This window comes from Myxocyprinus asiaticus, chromosome 3 (assembly GCF_019703515.2).
Source record: "Myxocyprinus asiaticus isolate MX2 ecotype Aquarium Trade chromosome 3, UBuf_Myxa_2, whole genome shotgun sequence".
Lineage (NCBI taxonomy): Eukaryota > Metazoa > Chordata > Actinopteri > Cypriniformes > Catostomidae > Myxocyprinus > Myxocyprinus asiaticus.
In genome coordinates, this window is record NC_059346.1 from 47,929,809 (window position 1) to 47,945,308 (window position 15,500).

General features: G+C 40.4%; 1 protein-coding gene across 3 annotated transcripts in view; it reads left to right on the plus strand.

Annotated features, from left to right (window-relative positions):
• Positions 1 to 15,500, plus strand: part of specc1 (sperm antigen with calponin homology and coiled-coil domains 1) — a 208,956-nt gene that overhangs the window by 138,582 nt on the left and 54,874 nt on the right. For all 3 annotated transcript variants that reach the window (XM_051664237.1, XM_051664249.1, XM_051664260.1), the window contains one exon: positions 2,726 to 2,828. In XM_051664237.1, the coding sequence (XP_051520197.1) occupies positions 2,726 to 2,828 (103 nt within the window). The remainder of the gene's footprint in view (positions 1 to 2,725; positions 2,829 to 15,500) is intronic.

The window sequence follows — 15,500 nt, forward strand, 5'->3', positions numbered from 1 at the left end:
GGGTATTCGGTCATCCCCCAGGTGGATAAGGCGCTCGCTGTGCTACTTCTGCCTGCAGAGCGCCACCACCTGGCTCCAGTCCAGGGCCTGTAGGTTTATGTCATCTCTGACGGCTAAGGCCTACATTGCCGCTGGACAAGCCGCCTCCACCCTACACGCCATGGCTCTCCTGCAGGTACACCAAGCCAAGGTGCTAAAAGAGCTGCACAAGGGTAGTTCTGACCCGGGATTGATGCAGGAACTGCGCTCAGTGACCGACCTCGCTCTCCGGGCGATGAAGGTCACGGCACGGTCTCTCGGGCAGGCGATGTCCACCCTGGTGGTCCAGGAACACCAACTTTGGCTCAACCTGGTCTACATGAGAGAGGCTGACAAGGCATGGATCCTTGACACCCCCATCTCCCAGGTTGGCCTGTTCGACGACACTGTCGAGGACTTTGCCCAGCAGTTCTTGGCAGTGAAGCAGCAGATGGAGGCCATTCAATACATCCTGCCCCGGCGCGGCTCAAGACCCCGCACCCCGTCTGCTCGTCGCCAAGGGCATCCTCCTGCAGCAACAGCACCAGCTCCGCCACAGCCCACCCCCACGCCCCGGCCCCGGCGTGGACCCCACCGCAGGAAGCAGATGCCACCCGTCTCACGGCCGGCCACCAAGAACCCTAGGAAGGCTTCGAAGTGCCCCTGAGACGGGCGACCCGGGGCAAGGAGACCCGCTTCTACGGAGCTGGTAGACAGACCACTCCATCCCCCGGTGGAGGGCCGGGAGGAGAATCTTTTGTTTCATTTTTCGCCGCATGCCCAAGAGGCTGTGGTACCCAAAACTTCAACAAAAGAGTGGTTTCCTTGTTCTCTGGGTTACATGTCAGGTGTGCACGGCCGTCGTCACGGTGCTGAACTACCCGCTGAAATGGCCAGGACCTTGTCTCGGCTCCTCAGTACAAAACCTGAATGAGTGGTTGCATACCAGCTCCTTTTATACCCGTATGTCCGGGGGAGTGGCATGCAAATTCCACTCGTCAATTCCATTGGCCTTTTTTCAAAAAGCAGAGGTGTTTGGGGCTCCCAAGAGTGACCCCTAGTGTCACTACATCGACACAACGTCTCGTTCCCTCCATCAGGGAATGGAGGATACGAAAGTAACCAGGACGTTTTCAAATAAAAACGGATTAGTGTGGATGTTGCCTAAAAGAAAACTTTTTTGCATTTCTAGAATTCTAAGAAAGCAGTATTTGCTTAATTAATCTATTTTTTTTTTCTTTATTTTTTTTTATTGTGGACGTCCCTGAATGTTCTTAAAGAGAGGGTTTGTCAGATTTGGCTCATTTTTTGGGACAATTTTGTCTCTAAACTACACACACGTCTACCTAGCTAACTAAATGAGGACGTACCATAGGCTTCTATTGTTTTTTATTTAAAGCTAATAATAATTGCAACAGACAAACCAAAAGTCCTTCCCTATATGTATGAATAATTTTCCCTGGATGTCCCAAAAGGAAGTTTTTGTCAGATTTTAGCTACCGTTAACTTCTAGGGACAATTCTTGAAAACTAAGTACACCCACAAAGACACTATTAGACTTAAAAACATAGCTATTTTGTCCAGGTTAGTGAAGTTACAAATATTTTTTGCTTTTTATTAAAGATCACAGAATTGGCTCAATCACTTTATATCGAGTGCTGTATTGTATTGAATATTCACTGCAGATTTTTACAAACATCAGCATGAAATGCCATAAAGCAATAAAGCTTTACACCCAGTGTTCTGTCTCTCAGTTCAATGACCACAAGTCATCTAATTTTCCCATGAACACACAACAAGGCAATCTAATTATCTTTCATGCTGTGTCTCTCGCAGGGTGAAGCCCCTGATGTACTGATGCACTCTTACATGTGTGTGAGGATTTAAGCAGTGGTTAAACATGGAACCAGTCAAGTTAAAGTCAGCCAAAGTCAAGCACAAACTGTTATGACATTATTTCTCCCATGTACAGTATATACTTTGTTCAGATTCTAAGTGTTTACTTTGGCACACAGTTGTACACACATATGCAAACACATATATGTACAGTGTCATTTAAATGTCTTAATCCATTTGGAAAATGGAAAAATTACAAATGAGATTTTCAGCATAACAATTTCAGTGAAAAGTTGAATTAAATGATTAGTGTGTATTTCTTATTTTATTATGTTCACCTTTTACTTTAATGACAGCATGAACTCAAACATACAAGGACATTTACAAGTTTGTGCAAAACCTGAAAGACCATGTTATCCAGCATGATTTGAGAATGTTCCAAATATGCTTCATTGGAAGCAAAAAAACAAAACAAAAAAAAAAATTCTGATCCTCTGTACAAAGGAGTTCACAAAGTCAATTTCATAAATGTGGCTTATTTGATTAAATATTTCTTATTTAATTTATGCCATACCATTTCTGTGTTTTATTCATTTCTTTCTTTTTCAAAATCCTAACACCTTGTGTTCATTTCAAGGTTTAAATCAGATTTTGAATCCCATATTTTCAATGTGGACTTTTGAATGACACTGAAGTCATTCAATGCTAATCACATTTATGAAAATAACAAATGTTAATGTTAGGAATGCATGTCGAACAATCATCTCAATTCTAGTCACAAAACTCCAAAAGGTCTCCAACACATGCACAGATGTAGTGTTAGTGACAGTACGTGTGTGTGTGTGTGTGTGTGTGTGTCCCCTGATGTTAGTGTGGAAAGAACAGACCCTCTGTCTGATCTGGCGCGGGAGTATGGTGGATCTAAGAGGAACGCTCTACTGAAGTGGTGCCAGAAGAAAACAGAGGGCTATCCGGTAAGGAGCACAGGCCCTGACCCCCAGCTCTCCCTCTCCCTCCTCTTTTAGTGGATTTTTATTGGAATGACTGTTCAAATACAAAATTTCCAAAGGAATGTAGAGTGAAAAGGAATTTATGAGTTCAGCTTTAGAAATAACAAAGTAAAAAAAAAATAATTAAGTGAAATATACTGTAAATACTAAATTATAAATATTATTTAATATAATAGTTATTTTATTAGTAATGTCCAAAATAAAATAAAATAGCAGGAGACCTGGTGGGTGGCCCAAATTTGAAAGCTTGAACAGGGTATGAAATTAACTTTTTTGCCCACCAGTCACAGTGGCGAGTCAATGCCCAGCCACTTAGATTTTTTACCAGCCACTTTGATATATATATATATATATAATGATTTTAGAATATAGCATATAATAATATAACACATAGAGTAACATAGGCTATTATTATTATCATAATGATAATTTTGCAGCATACAACTGGAGGCTAAAGGGTACACGAACACAGAAGAGAAACTTTGGTTACACTTTGTGTCCTTGTTACAGTGTAATTACATAAGTAAGTACTGAGTAATATTAATTAACAACATGTACTTACTATAGGTTTTTGGGTTAGGGATTGGATTAGAGCTAGTTACTTGTAATTATGCATAATTTACTGTTATTACTGTAGTCAATACATGTAATATGAATAACAAGGACACTGCAAAATAAAGTGTTTCCGAAACTTCTTGTTCAAGAACCATTTCTGAGGCTGTACTGAATTATGATGACACATATGACAATTCATGTGTATTCCCATTGTTGTTGCATGTCATTTGTGTGTGTATCCTGAGATGGTCTTAGATCATATACAGCGTTTATAGACGACACTATTCTTGCAAACTTTTCAGAGAAAAAATAGTGTGAACTTGTCATATGCCCTGAATACACAGCGAATCAGACACGCGCGTTGACAGCTTTTCTTTCGTCTGTTCTTCAAAATATCATCAAGTGTGTTTCTTCAAGCGTGCATCTTTGTTTCAATTGGCATTTCTTGACGTTTGTCACTCCGAGACATCTTGCAGGTCGCCCGCCACAGTGCCGGGTAGATGAGCTCTGTAGTTCCACACAATGCAAGTGAATGGTGACTTTTTATCTTGTCTTCCTGTTTGTAACTAATTTTCTTTCAAAGTTTCCACTTTACCACAAAACAAAGAATCTTTGCTTTTTATCAATGAACACACCTATAGCAAACAACTTCTTAGGCTGCATGCATTCAATAAATCTGTACTGCTTTGTCAATAACAATTACAACAAATATTGTAGGAATATTAGTTTATAAATTCAGCTGGGTAGGGGGAAAATATAAATCTTGAGGAGATCTTGTAGTGTCAGAATGTGTGTGTGCATCAGTAACTATACAGGTGCATCTCAATAAATTAGAATGTCGTGGAAAAGTTCATTTATTTCAGTAATTCAACTCAAATTGTGAAACTCGTGTATTAAATAAATTCAATGCACACAGACTGAAGTAGTTTAAGTCTTTGGTTCTTTTAATTGTGATGATTTTGGCTCACATTTAACAAAAACCCACCAATTCACTATCTCAAAAAATTAGAATATGGTGACATGCCAATCAGCTAATCAACTCAAAACACCTGCAAAGGTTTCCTGAGCCTTCAAAATGGTCTCTCAGTTTGGTTCACTAGGCTACACAATCATGGGGAAGACTGCTGATCTGACAGTTGTCCAGAAGACAATCATTGACACCCTTCACAAGGAGGGTAAGCCACAAACATTCATTGCCAAAGAAGCTGGCTGTTCACAGAGTGCTGTATCCAAGCATGTTAACAGAAAGTTGAGTGGAAGGGAAAAGTGTGGAAGAAAAAGATGCACAACCAACCGAGAGAACCGCAGCCTTATGAGGATTGTCAAGCAAAATCGATTCAAGAATTTGGGTGAACTTCACAAGGAATGGACTGAGGCTGGGGTTAAGGCATCAACCACACACAGACGTGTCAAGGAATTTGGCTACAGTTGTCGTATTCTTCTTGTTAAGCCACTCCTGAACCACAGACAACATCAGAGGCATCTTACCTGGGCTAAGGAGAAGAAGAACTGGACTGTTGCCCAGTGGTCCAAAGTCCTCTTTTCAGATGAGAGCAAGTTTTGTATTTCATTTGGAAACCAAGGTCCTAGAGTCTGGAGGAAGGGTGGAGAAGCTCATAGTCCAAGTTGCTTGAAGTCCAGTGTTAAGTTTCCACAGCCTGTGATGATTTGGGGTGCAATGTCATCTGCTGGTGTTGGTCCATTGTGTCTTTTGAAAACCAAAGTCACTGCACCCGTTTACCAAGAAATTTTGGAGCACTTCATGCTTCCTTCTGCTGACCAGCTTTTAAAGATGCTGATTTCATTTTCCAGCAGGATTTGGCACCTGCCCACACTGCCAAAAGCACCAAAAGTTGGTTAAATGACCATGGTGTTGGTGTGCTTGACTGGCCAGCAAACTCACCAGACCTGAACCCCATAGAGAATCTATGGGGTATTGTCAAGAGGAAAATGAGAAACAAGAGACCAAAAAATGCAGATGAGCTGAAGGCCACTGTCAAAGAAACCTGGGCTTCCATACCACCTCAGCAGTGCCACAAACTGATCACCTCCATGCCATGCCGAATTGAGGCAGTAATTAAAGCAAAAGGAGCCCCTACCAAGTATTGAGTACATATACAGTAAATGAACATACTTTCCAGAAGGCCAACAATTCACTAAAAATGTTTTTTTTATTGGTCTTATGATGTATTCTAATTTTTTGAGATAGTGAATTGGTGGGTTTTTGTTAAATGTGAGCCAAAATCATCACAATTAAAAGAACCAAAGACTTAAACTACTTCAGTCTGTGTGCATTGAATTTATTTAATACAGGAGTTTCACAATTTGAGTTGAATTACTGAAATAAATGAACTTTTCCACAACTTTCTAATTTATTGAGATGCACCTGTATATATTTCCTTTATTTGTGTGTGTGTGTTTCAGATAGTGGGTATGCAAAGTACAGGTGTGTGTGTGTGTGTGTGTGTGTGTGTGTGTGTGTGTAGCCCATACAGTATGGTAGAATTGGTATTTGTGCCATTGGGGTCGTATCAGCCAGTGTTCCCAGAAGAAAACAGTGTTTAATCGGGCATGTGTGTATGAGCAGCTAATGATTCTCTGGTTCACTGGCTGCTCTAATAGCTTATTTGAAGCACTTTAAACCCTTATGGGACCAGACCCGGGGTTCCACCATTGTCATGTGTGAGATTGAGATTAGCGGTTGAACACTAACACGCTTACCACCCATATTAGCCTCAGTGGGTAAACAAAGTGAAGGAGGGGCACTCACACTTTCCACCTTCCCTTTTTCATCATCTTTCACTTAATGCCGGAAAACAGTCGCCTATTCTCTTGTTCTGCATTGATGTTTGTAAGCACCGGCTAAATACAGGCTGCTCTCAGGAGATCTGCTCTGGTGGTTAAGTAGCACTGAGTATATGCAGTAGGTAAATATAGATTAGCTTTGTTTTGTTTTTTTCTGATTAACACTTTTTATTGATTCACACAATTGACAAAGAAAATCAAAACATATATTCACAGAATCAACATTTAACCCTCATTATTATTCCCTTTCCCCCTCCCAATCCCCAACTCCACCCTGACCCTCAACAAATATCCCTATGGTCACACTTGAGTATGCACACAAAAATAAATAAATACATAAATAAAATATAAAATAAATAAAAAATGTATATATATATATGTATATATATATATATATATATATATATATATATATATATATATATATATATATATATATATATATACACACACAGTATATATATATAATTGCACACATAGCCTTCTACATGACTTTTCCTCAAATGCAGCCACCCTCCCCATCTCTGTGCACCACTCTTGAAATGAGGGCGCTCCAGCCGACTTCCATCCCCTAAGAACAATCTGTCTGCAGATCATAACTCTGGCTAGGACCCAATTTTGTATATATCTATCCCCAATATTAATGACTGCCCCATCGCCTAAAATACAGAGTCTGGGGCAAAATTAAATTTTAGTGCCCAATACGTCACACATAAAACTCTGAACCATCAACAAGTACTTCAAAACAACGTGCGAGACATTCAAAACTACAATGGCGGACTACAGGACTGTGTTTGTGCTGCTCAAGATTTTGAGTTTATTGACGCTTCTCCAGCAAAGTAATTGTAGTAATAAAGCAACCTCATTGCCCATCCAGAAAAAATTGCTCGATGCTTTCACCATCTTTTGACAATGTTGTCGTCTGTATGCGAAACTTTTCAAAAACGCAAAGGAAAACCTTTTCCGTTTTTAGTACATCGTTGTCGTGTAAATGTACCCTAAATTTCCATGTGGTAATGCCTATTTTTGGATAATCCAGTGAACTAATACTTGAATTAGTGACTGCATAAGCCAAATTTGAAGTTGTAAATTAGTTTATATATGCACACCTTGTGACCACCCATTCTGTATTTGTGCAGGTAAGTTGCAATGTTGCTCACCTAAACTCTCCTTCACATTATACCACTTATTATACCCCCTTTTTCTTCATCTTGAGTTGTTTGGGACATGTCCCACTCTGTTTTTAGTGGCATTACTACATGTTTCCTCATAACTCTCACGTGTAAATAATGTAAAGCACTTTTGCTCACTAATAGTCATACAAATACATCTACCGTGGTATAAACAGTTTATCAATATCTCTACTTGGTACATTTCTACTGTTGCATGGGATTTATCAGTGGTTCTCTTTTTTGTATTATTTATTTATTTTATTTTTTAAAATTTTTTTTTTATGGTCACGCCCCTTTTGAAACAAGTAAAACTTTTGTCCCACCACCACACACACACACACACACCATAATCTGATCGAAAACCTGATGAAAAAAAAGAGAGAATTTTAATGTTTAAAGGAAAACAATTAATGGAAAAACTGCTTTAAGACATTTAAAAACGGCATTTTCTTTCAGTTTCATGTCACTGTTTCTGATGAATAACAAAAACAGTGTAATTTAAAAAATATAATGAAAACTGCATGCTTTTTAAAGTTTTGCTGAATAATGAATTTACCCTCCTCATTGGAAAAAAAAAAAATGAATCTGAATTATCTGGTCACTAGGCTTACACTTGTTCTTTTATTTTCCGTCATCATATAGGCTACTCGCCTTCGATTTGTTGCCAACAAGTAGCTTATGACTATTTTACATCCCTTAAATACAAGGATGGGTGATAAAAAGATTGTGATTGTGACTGTCAAGCTCCAAAAGCACATAAAATCACCATAAAAGCCATCTATATCACTTGTGTTCGCTATATTTCAAGTCTTCTGAAGCCATACAGTAGCCCTACTGGACAGCTCACTGTTTAGTCATCTTTTGCCCATTTTTATTGCAGGCATTCTATTCTTTCGTAATGCTGATTCACGACCATTTACAGTGGTTAGCAAAATCCCCCACAAGACAAACCTTTTATGATCGTTTGATGATGGTCAATTTGACCACATTATATTTCCTCTCACGCTTAGCCACAGTTTACGTCATAAAATTGTGTTCTTTATTTAAACAAGCCAATATATTTTTTTTTCCCTGCTGGTTTTAACCTTTCTGCCGTAGTCTCCCGGCAGTTTCGATTATTCACTGGACTAACCGCTGAGTTCTCTGGAGGGTAAAATAATTAGTGCTCTGTGGCCAGAATGCAATAAGAGGCTTAAACTAATAGTAGTGGATTTCAGTCATGAAAATAATTAGGCTTCTGGCTATTATAAGATACACATTTTGCCTTGTGGAGCATAGAGATGCTTAAATCCTGGAGTCTTAATACATTTGGAGTCTGACTGTTTGATTGTGCCAGGGCTAGAAAATAGTTAAATTTAACATGACTTCATGTTAATCCTGTGTGGTTTATTGACTGGTACTCTGATATAAGTTACTAACCATGGAGTTTTTACTATAGTGTAACCACATCCATTCATAGAAGTAAAACCAACTTTTTCCTTTCATTTCTACACTTGGAACATTTACCTCAAAATTAAAATAAGAGAAATTATATTTAGCAAAAATAAAAATTCTGAAGTGTTTTTATATATATATATATACAGTACTGTGCAAAAGTCTTTTCTACATAAGATGTTTCACAAAAGCATTTGTCTTAAGATGGTTATTTATATCTTCAGCTTTAGTGTGTCAATTGGAAATATAAATGTTAGACTCCCAAACATTACTTTTGCAAACAGAAAAGAGTAGAATAGAAAAACAGGGAGCCCTTCAACAGATGTCATGGCCCCCCACAAATCCCCCCACTGAACATCGAGTCAGTCTGAGATTACATAAAGAGACAGAAGCAATTGAGACATCCTAAATAGATAGAAGAACTGTGGCGAATTCTCAAAGAAGCTTGGAACATCCTATCTGCCAACAACCAAGAAAAACTGTCCAGGTGTACCTAGGAGAATTGGTGCTGTTTTAAAGGCAAAGTTGGTCACACCGAATATTGATTTAGCATTTTTATGTTTACTGGACTATGTATGATGTTAATTGATAAATGAAAACTATTTATGTCATGATTTTTGAAGACATCCTCACCATGCAACATTTTTCACAAGTGCTAAACTTTTGCACAGTACTGTATATACTGTATATACTGTATGTGTATATATATTAACATTACTGTAATGAGAAAAAAATCTACATAATGCATTCAGATTTTTTACTTTTAAGTTTTTTTGTTATTCTTATTATTATCAATGGTGATTCTCAGTAGATTCTCATTACCTTAATACAGTATTTTTTTACTGTATTACATAGGAAGATAAGAGATTGAGTTGATGGGAACAGCAATGGCCACAGGCCCCTTCTCACACTGCAGACCTGAAAAAAGGTTAGCTCAAGAACACATGCACGAAATTGAGCTTAATATTGGCTGAGGAAAAGGTTAAGGAGGGCTACTGGTCCACTATGTCATAAGAGACATCAGAGAGCAACTAATTACCTGCTAACACGCTAAGATGGACAATGCTGTCACCTGTGACCGCACACACACATCCTTGTCCATCCTTCTCTCAAAGCTTGTTTAAATTTCACTCCCTTTCTAATCCATTCACATCACAATCACTCAAAGCCACGCAGTGTTTTTAAAAAAAATTTTTTTTATTTTTTATTAATGTTAATAATAATGTATTGACCTCAGTCAAATGACTTGGAAGGGGCTGGGTAGGTGGGTAGTGCACCTGCAAGACCTGCAAGAGATGTTTGTAGAGGAAAGAGGAAAGATTGATTAAGTTCTGATCCCATTTGCTTAGGGATAAGCCTCATTAAAAGAGGCATTACTAGTAAAACTCTATGAGTATTGTCAGTCACACACACATACACACACGTACGGCCCTCATTACCTGCACAGTTCAAATGAGGTGTCAGGAAACTGGCTGCTTTATTGCACTCATCTGTCTTGTTTGGAGCCTGAATGGCCAGTGCCTGAACCCCCACTTACAGACAAAAGGACAGATGAAAGAATATATAAAATCTGATGCTCTTATATGAATAGTCAACAGTGTATCTCAATGCTCTTCACATTGTTAGACAAATATATACAGATGTATTTATTTGAAGTGTGAAGTGTGTATTTTTTCAATGTTAACCTTGTGCGACCCATGTACACATGCGTGGACGTTGTATTTTGGCTTCTCTATACACAATGCATAATTTAAATTTATTTAAACTGAATGATCTCGGTTCAGAAGACTCTGGGTTGTCAGAAAAGGGTTAAACTTTCGACAAAAGAGTCATGTGACTAAACAACATGGCGCCAATCACAGCGGAGTTTGTCTTTGGGAGAAACAGCAACGAAGCTGCTACATCTGGTAAGAAACCTAATCAAGTTTTTACATTGAAACCTGCATAAGTCAAAAGATTAGAGTCTCTAGTTTCATCCAATCTGCCATTTTTAAAATTGTAGCGATTTATTACGAAACACCATGCTGCTAAACACAGTGTTCACTAACATGTACTTAAACGCATTTTTTTCCATAGAAATCCTATATTTACTGCGCATTATCACATTGAGGATCAGTGGATTCATCCAAAAGCTGAAAAATTTTGCTTTCAGAGGCTTTATATGGAGTTGGGATTAAAAAAGGTGCATTTCAAACTGTTCTGAGACCAGTGCAGACAGACAGCACACTGGAGGTTAAGTCATTTACTAAATAGGGAACAAGGGAGCATCCTATAGCTTTTCTATGCAACTAAGTGCATTCACTCCTAAAATCCGAACAAAAGTTCAGTTTCAGCCTGCAGATGATGTTTGGACCACGCAACATGTTTGGCAGACATGGGACAATGGTAATCAGTGCTTAGATAGAATTTATAATGTATCATTTTATTTTAACCTGGTTGGCAGTGGTTGGATGATGCTGGCCATTACTTTGAATCATAATTAATTATGCAAATGTCCACTGTAATGTCTGAGACGTCTCAAAAACATGAATAACCAACACTCCTGAAAACATAATAAACAATTTGAGTAAAGGGATCATGAAATGGAGATTCAAATTTTCTTGATATTTAGACTTAAAGAGGTAACTGTATTATAAAAACATACAGTAAATTTCAGAACTCAGATCTTCCTCCCCAGTCTAAAAAGAGCATTTATATTTGCCACCCTGCTGAAATGTCTCGTTTTGAAATCTGTCTGTTCGTAACTTCATGAAACCTTGCTCATTTGTATTTACACATCCTACAACATGAGTCATATATTACTAAATTGTGTGTTTTGGTGCAAAAAACTTTTTATAACATTATCACTAGATCTCAGGGAAGATATAACATTATAAAAAAATACAAATAAATTAAAAAAAGGCACTTCATGACCCCTTTAAAAAAAATCTGACTTTCTGTAGCTTAGTATTCATTAAAATTTCACAGCTTAGTTTCATTTTTTCCACATATATGGAGATCACTTTTTAGGAAAAAAATTAGAAATTTTAGAAATTAGAAATGTTATTTATTTATTTATTGCATTTTTATTAGGTGCTACTAGTTACAAATCAAAAAGGGAAATAGAAAATGCACACAGCTGTCTCGCTTGTGTCTCAGGAGGATAACTCTCTAATGTCTCAGTTGTTTTTGACTTGCAAAAACACTCTCTAATACCGCATACTTTGGAAAATGTTGACGTTAGGAAAAGGGAAAACTGTTTTTAACTGAAAACGTATTAGTGTGGATGTGGCTTTAAAAGTAACTGAGAGCTAGGGCTTTTCAGACTTGTTAAACAAGGGTCATTCTTAACCCTGGGTAATCATTATCCTTGGTTCCCTATCTGTCACTCACTCAATGTTGTGTAGATGTAGTGACACTAGGGGTCACTCTTGGGAGCCCCAAACACCTCTGCTTTTTTTGAAAAAAGGCCAATGAGAATTGGCGAGTGGAATTTGCATGCCACTCCCCCGGACATACAGGTATAAAAGGAGCTGGTATGCAACCACTCATTCAGGTTTTGTGCTGAGGAGCTGAGATAAGGTCCCGGCCATTTCAGCGGGTAGTTCAGCGTTGTGGCAAGAGGGACACAACGTCTCGTTCCCTCTATCAGGGAACGGAGGTTACGAAAGTAACCAGGACGTTCCCTATCTGTCACTCACTCGACGTTGTGTCGATGTAGTGACACTAGGGGTCGCTATACAAAACGCCACAACTAGCTGAACTGTGTTGCGTGAACTGGCGGTATGTGACGGGCAGACTGCTGTGTGCCTCGTAGCCAGCACACCAGGCCGTCACGTAACCTCCCCCAACGCTCTTATGAGTGTTGAACGGTCCATCAGGAACAAGTCGACTGCCCAACTATAGGGACAGGCTAGCCCAGCCGAGGCCTCTTTTCCCTCTCTTTTCTCCCCAAAAAGAGTGGAATTTGTTAACTGACTGGGAGCCATAAGTGTCTGCGTCGGGGGTTGTCCCTCCCAAGGGGAAGACACCGCGGAGACCACACCCCACCCAAAAAGAAGGGGGGGGGGGTATTTTGAGTGGAATACGTCACATGGTCTTACTGAGTCTTGTCAGAAGTATATCATGTGGAGAGGTCCCATGGTAGGTCCTACCCAAAGGGGGAGGAGTTTCTACAGAGCATGGCAACCTGGGGCAGAGGGGCCTCTGCCCAAGGAAGACGCAGTTTGCCATCAGGGAAAGAATTTTGCAGAAGATATCACATGGGGTCGCCTTCAGAGAACCAGCACATGTGGAGCACCTACCTCAGTACAGGGGCTCATTAGCGAGCGTACTGGGCCAGTCAGTGAGTTTCTCCGCAAACTCAGCTGCCAGAGGGCTAAGGAGGAAAGTCATCCAGGGATCACAGTCTGTGCGCACATCTTCACCTCAAGGGAGGGGAAAGGCGCTATGCGCAACGGTACTCCCGGCCAGTTGTCCCGGAACTTACCTGCTCGTGCCTGCCAATACACGGGACGAGACCAGCTCAACCCGGAGATTGTAGAACCTCGCAAAGGTGTTGGGTGCTGCCCAGCCCGCTGCTCTGCAGATGTCTGCCAAAGAGGTGCCACTGGCCAGGGCCCAGGAGGCCGCCACACTCCTGGCAGAGTGGGCTCATAACCCCGCAGGGGGTGGCATGTCCTGAGCCTGATATGCCATCGTGATGGCGTCGATGACCTAGTGGGCGATCCTCTGTTTGGAGACAGTGCTTCCTTTCTGCTGTCCACCATAGCAAACAAAGAGCTGCTCGGAGCTTCTAAGGCTCTGCATGCAATCCAAATAAATGTGTAAAGCTTGCACTGGACACAGCAACGGCAAGGCTGGGTCTGCCTCCTCCTGGGGCAGCACTTGCAGGTTCACCACCTGATCCCTAAAAGGAGCCGTGGGAACCTTGGGCACATCCCGGTCAGGGTCTCAGTATCACATGAGAGTAACCCGGACTGAACTCCAGGCACGATTCACTGACAGAGAACGCCTGCAGGTCCCCTACCCTTTTGATGGAAGTGAGCGCAGTCAGGAGGGCAGTCTTCAAAGAGAGTGCCTTAAGCTCAGCTGACTCCAAGGGCTCAAAGGGAGCTCCCTGTAGACCCCGATGGACTACGGAGAGGTCCCATGAGGGGTCGAGGCGCGGTCTGGAGGGATTCAACCTCCTAGCGCCTCTCAGGAACCTGATGATCAAGTCGTGCTTCCCCAAATGCTTACCATCTACTGCATCGTAATGCGCTGAGCTACATACACCTTCAGGGTGGAGGGGGACAGCCGCCCCTCCAGCCTCTCCTGCAGGAAGGAAAGCACTGATCCGACTGCGCATCTCTGGGGGTCTTCACGTCAGGAAGAACACCACTTAGCGAACAGACGCCACTTCAAGGCATACAGGCGCCTTGTAGAGGGAGCCCTAGCCTGAGTGATCGATCAGGGCATACCAAAGCAGGCAGTGGGAGGATTCCCGGGAAGCAAACAGGTCTACCTCTGCTCGACCGAATCGACTCCAAATCAGCTGGACCACCTGAGGGTGGAGTCTCCACTCTCCCGTGAGGGTGACCTGACGTGACAGTGCGTCCGCTTCGGTGTTGAGGTCGCCTGGGATGTGAGTGGCTCCCAAGAGTGACCTCTATTGTCACTACATCGACACAACGTCTCATTCCCTTCCATCAGGGAACGGAGGTTACGAAAGTAACCAGGACGTTATCTTGTTTCATATTGTTCATACTTTGCCCTGGGATAGTAATTAATCCTGGTCAAGCTTAAAATCTGACGATACCATTTGGGTTGGGTAGGGCTGGATGTCAGGTATGGGTCAGGTTAGGGTATCATTTTAAGGCCCGTGCAGACCTTTATGCTTCGGTGCGCCAGTGCGCTTAACGTTTAATGAATTTAAATGATGCAAGTGTGAATGCAGTGACAGACTTAATTAATATATAAATAAGTGACCAAGTTTACATGCACAATATTATTCCGATACGAGCATGTGGTCATATTTAAATAATGTACTGTATGCCTCATGTAAATGCCTTATTTTGGAGATCCGCTGCAACAGAATATTTGATTATAGCCCTATCTGTGTGTTTCCATAAGAAATTAATTAATTAATTACGAGATAACAGTAATATACTGGTCAAATATACAGTATGTAGGCTGATAGGCCTATGTCAAACACATATTTTGTAGTGCGAGGAGGATAGTTTACAATTCTTAAAACAAGCCCAAATTAAAATACAAACTGTAAAAGTACCATGACAGACTCTTATTTAAAAATGATCCATCAGCCTCTTGCCTGCTGTTGTTGAGGATATGAATGAAATCATATGATTCGACTAAAATAGGCCACTAATCAATGGCAAGAGCGAACAGAAGAGAATAGCGGGACTTCAATTTATAAAGAAAACCATATATAGACTATACATATTTCGTTATATGTGCAAGAACCAGGGGAATTTCTGAGCATATGGGGGCCCTAAGCGATTCCTACTTGGAGGCCCCTCCCGGATCTAGGCCCACCATAATTATATGACACCATAATGAATGACACTATAATAGTCTTCAACAAATCTGAATATATTAACTTAAAATTAGAATATATTAATTACACAAAACCAAAAATTACAAAGAATTGACAATAATTTTACAATAAATTACTTTAAATAACAATAAA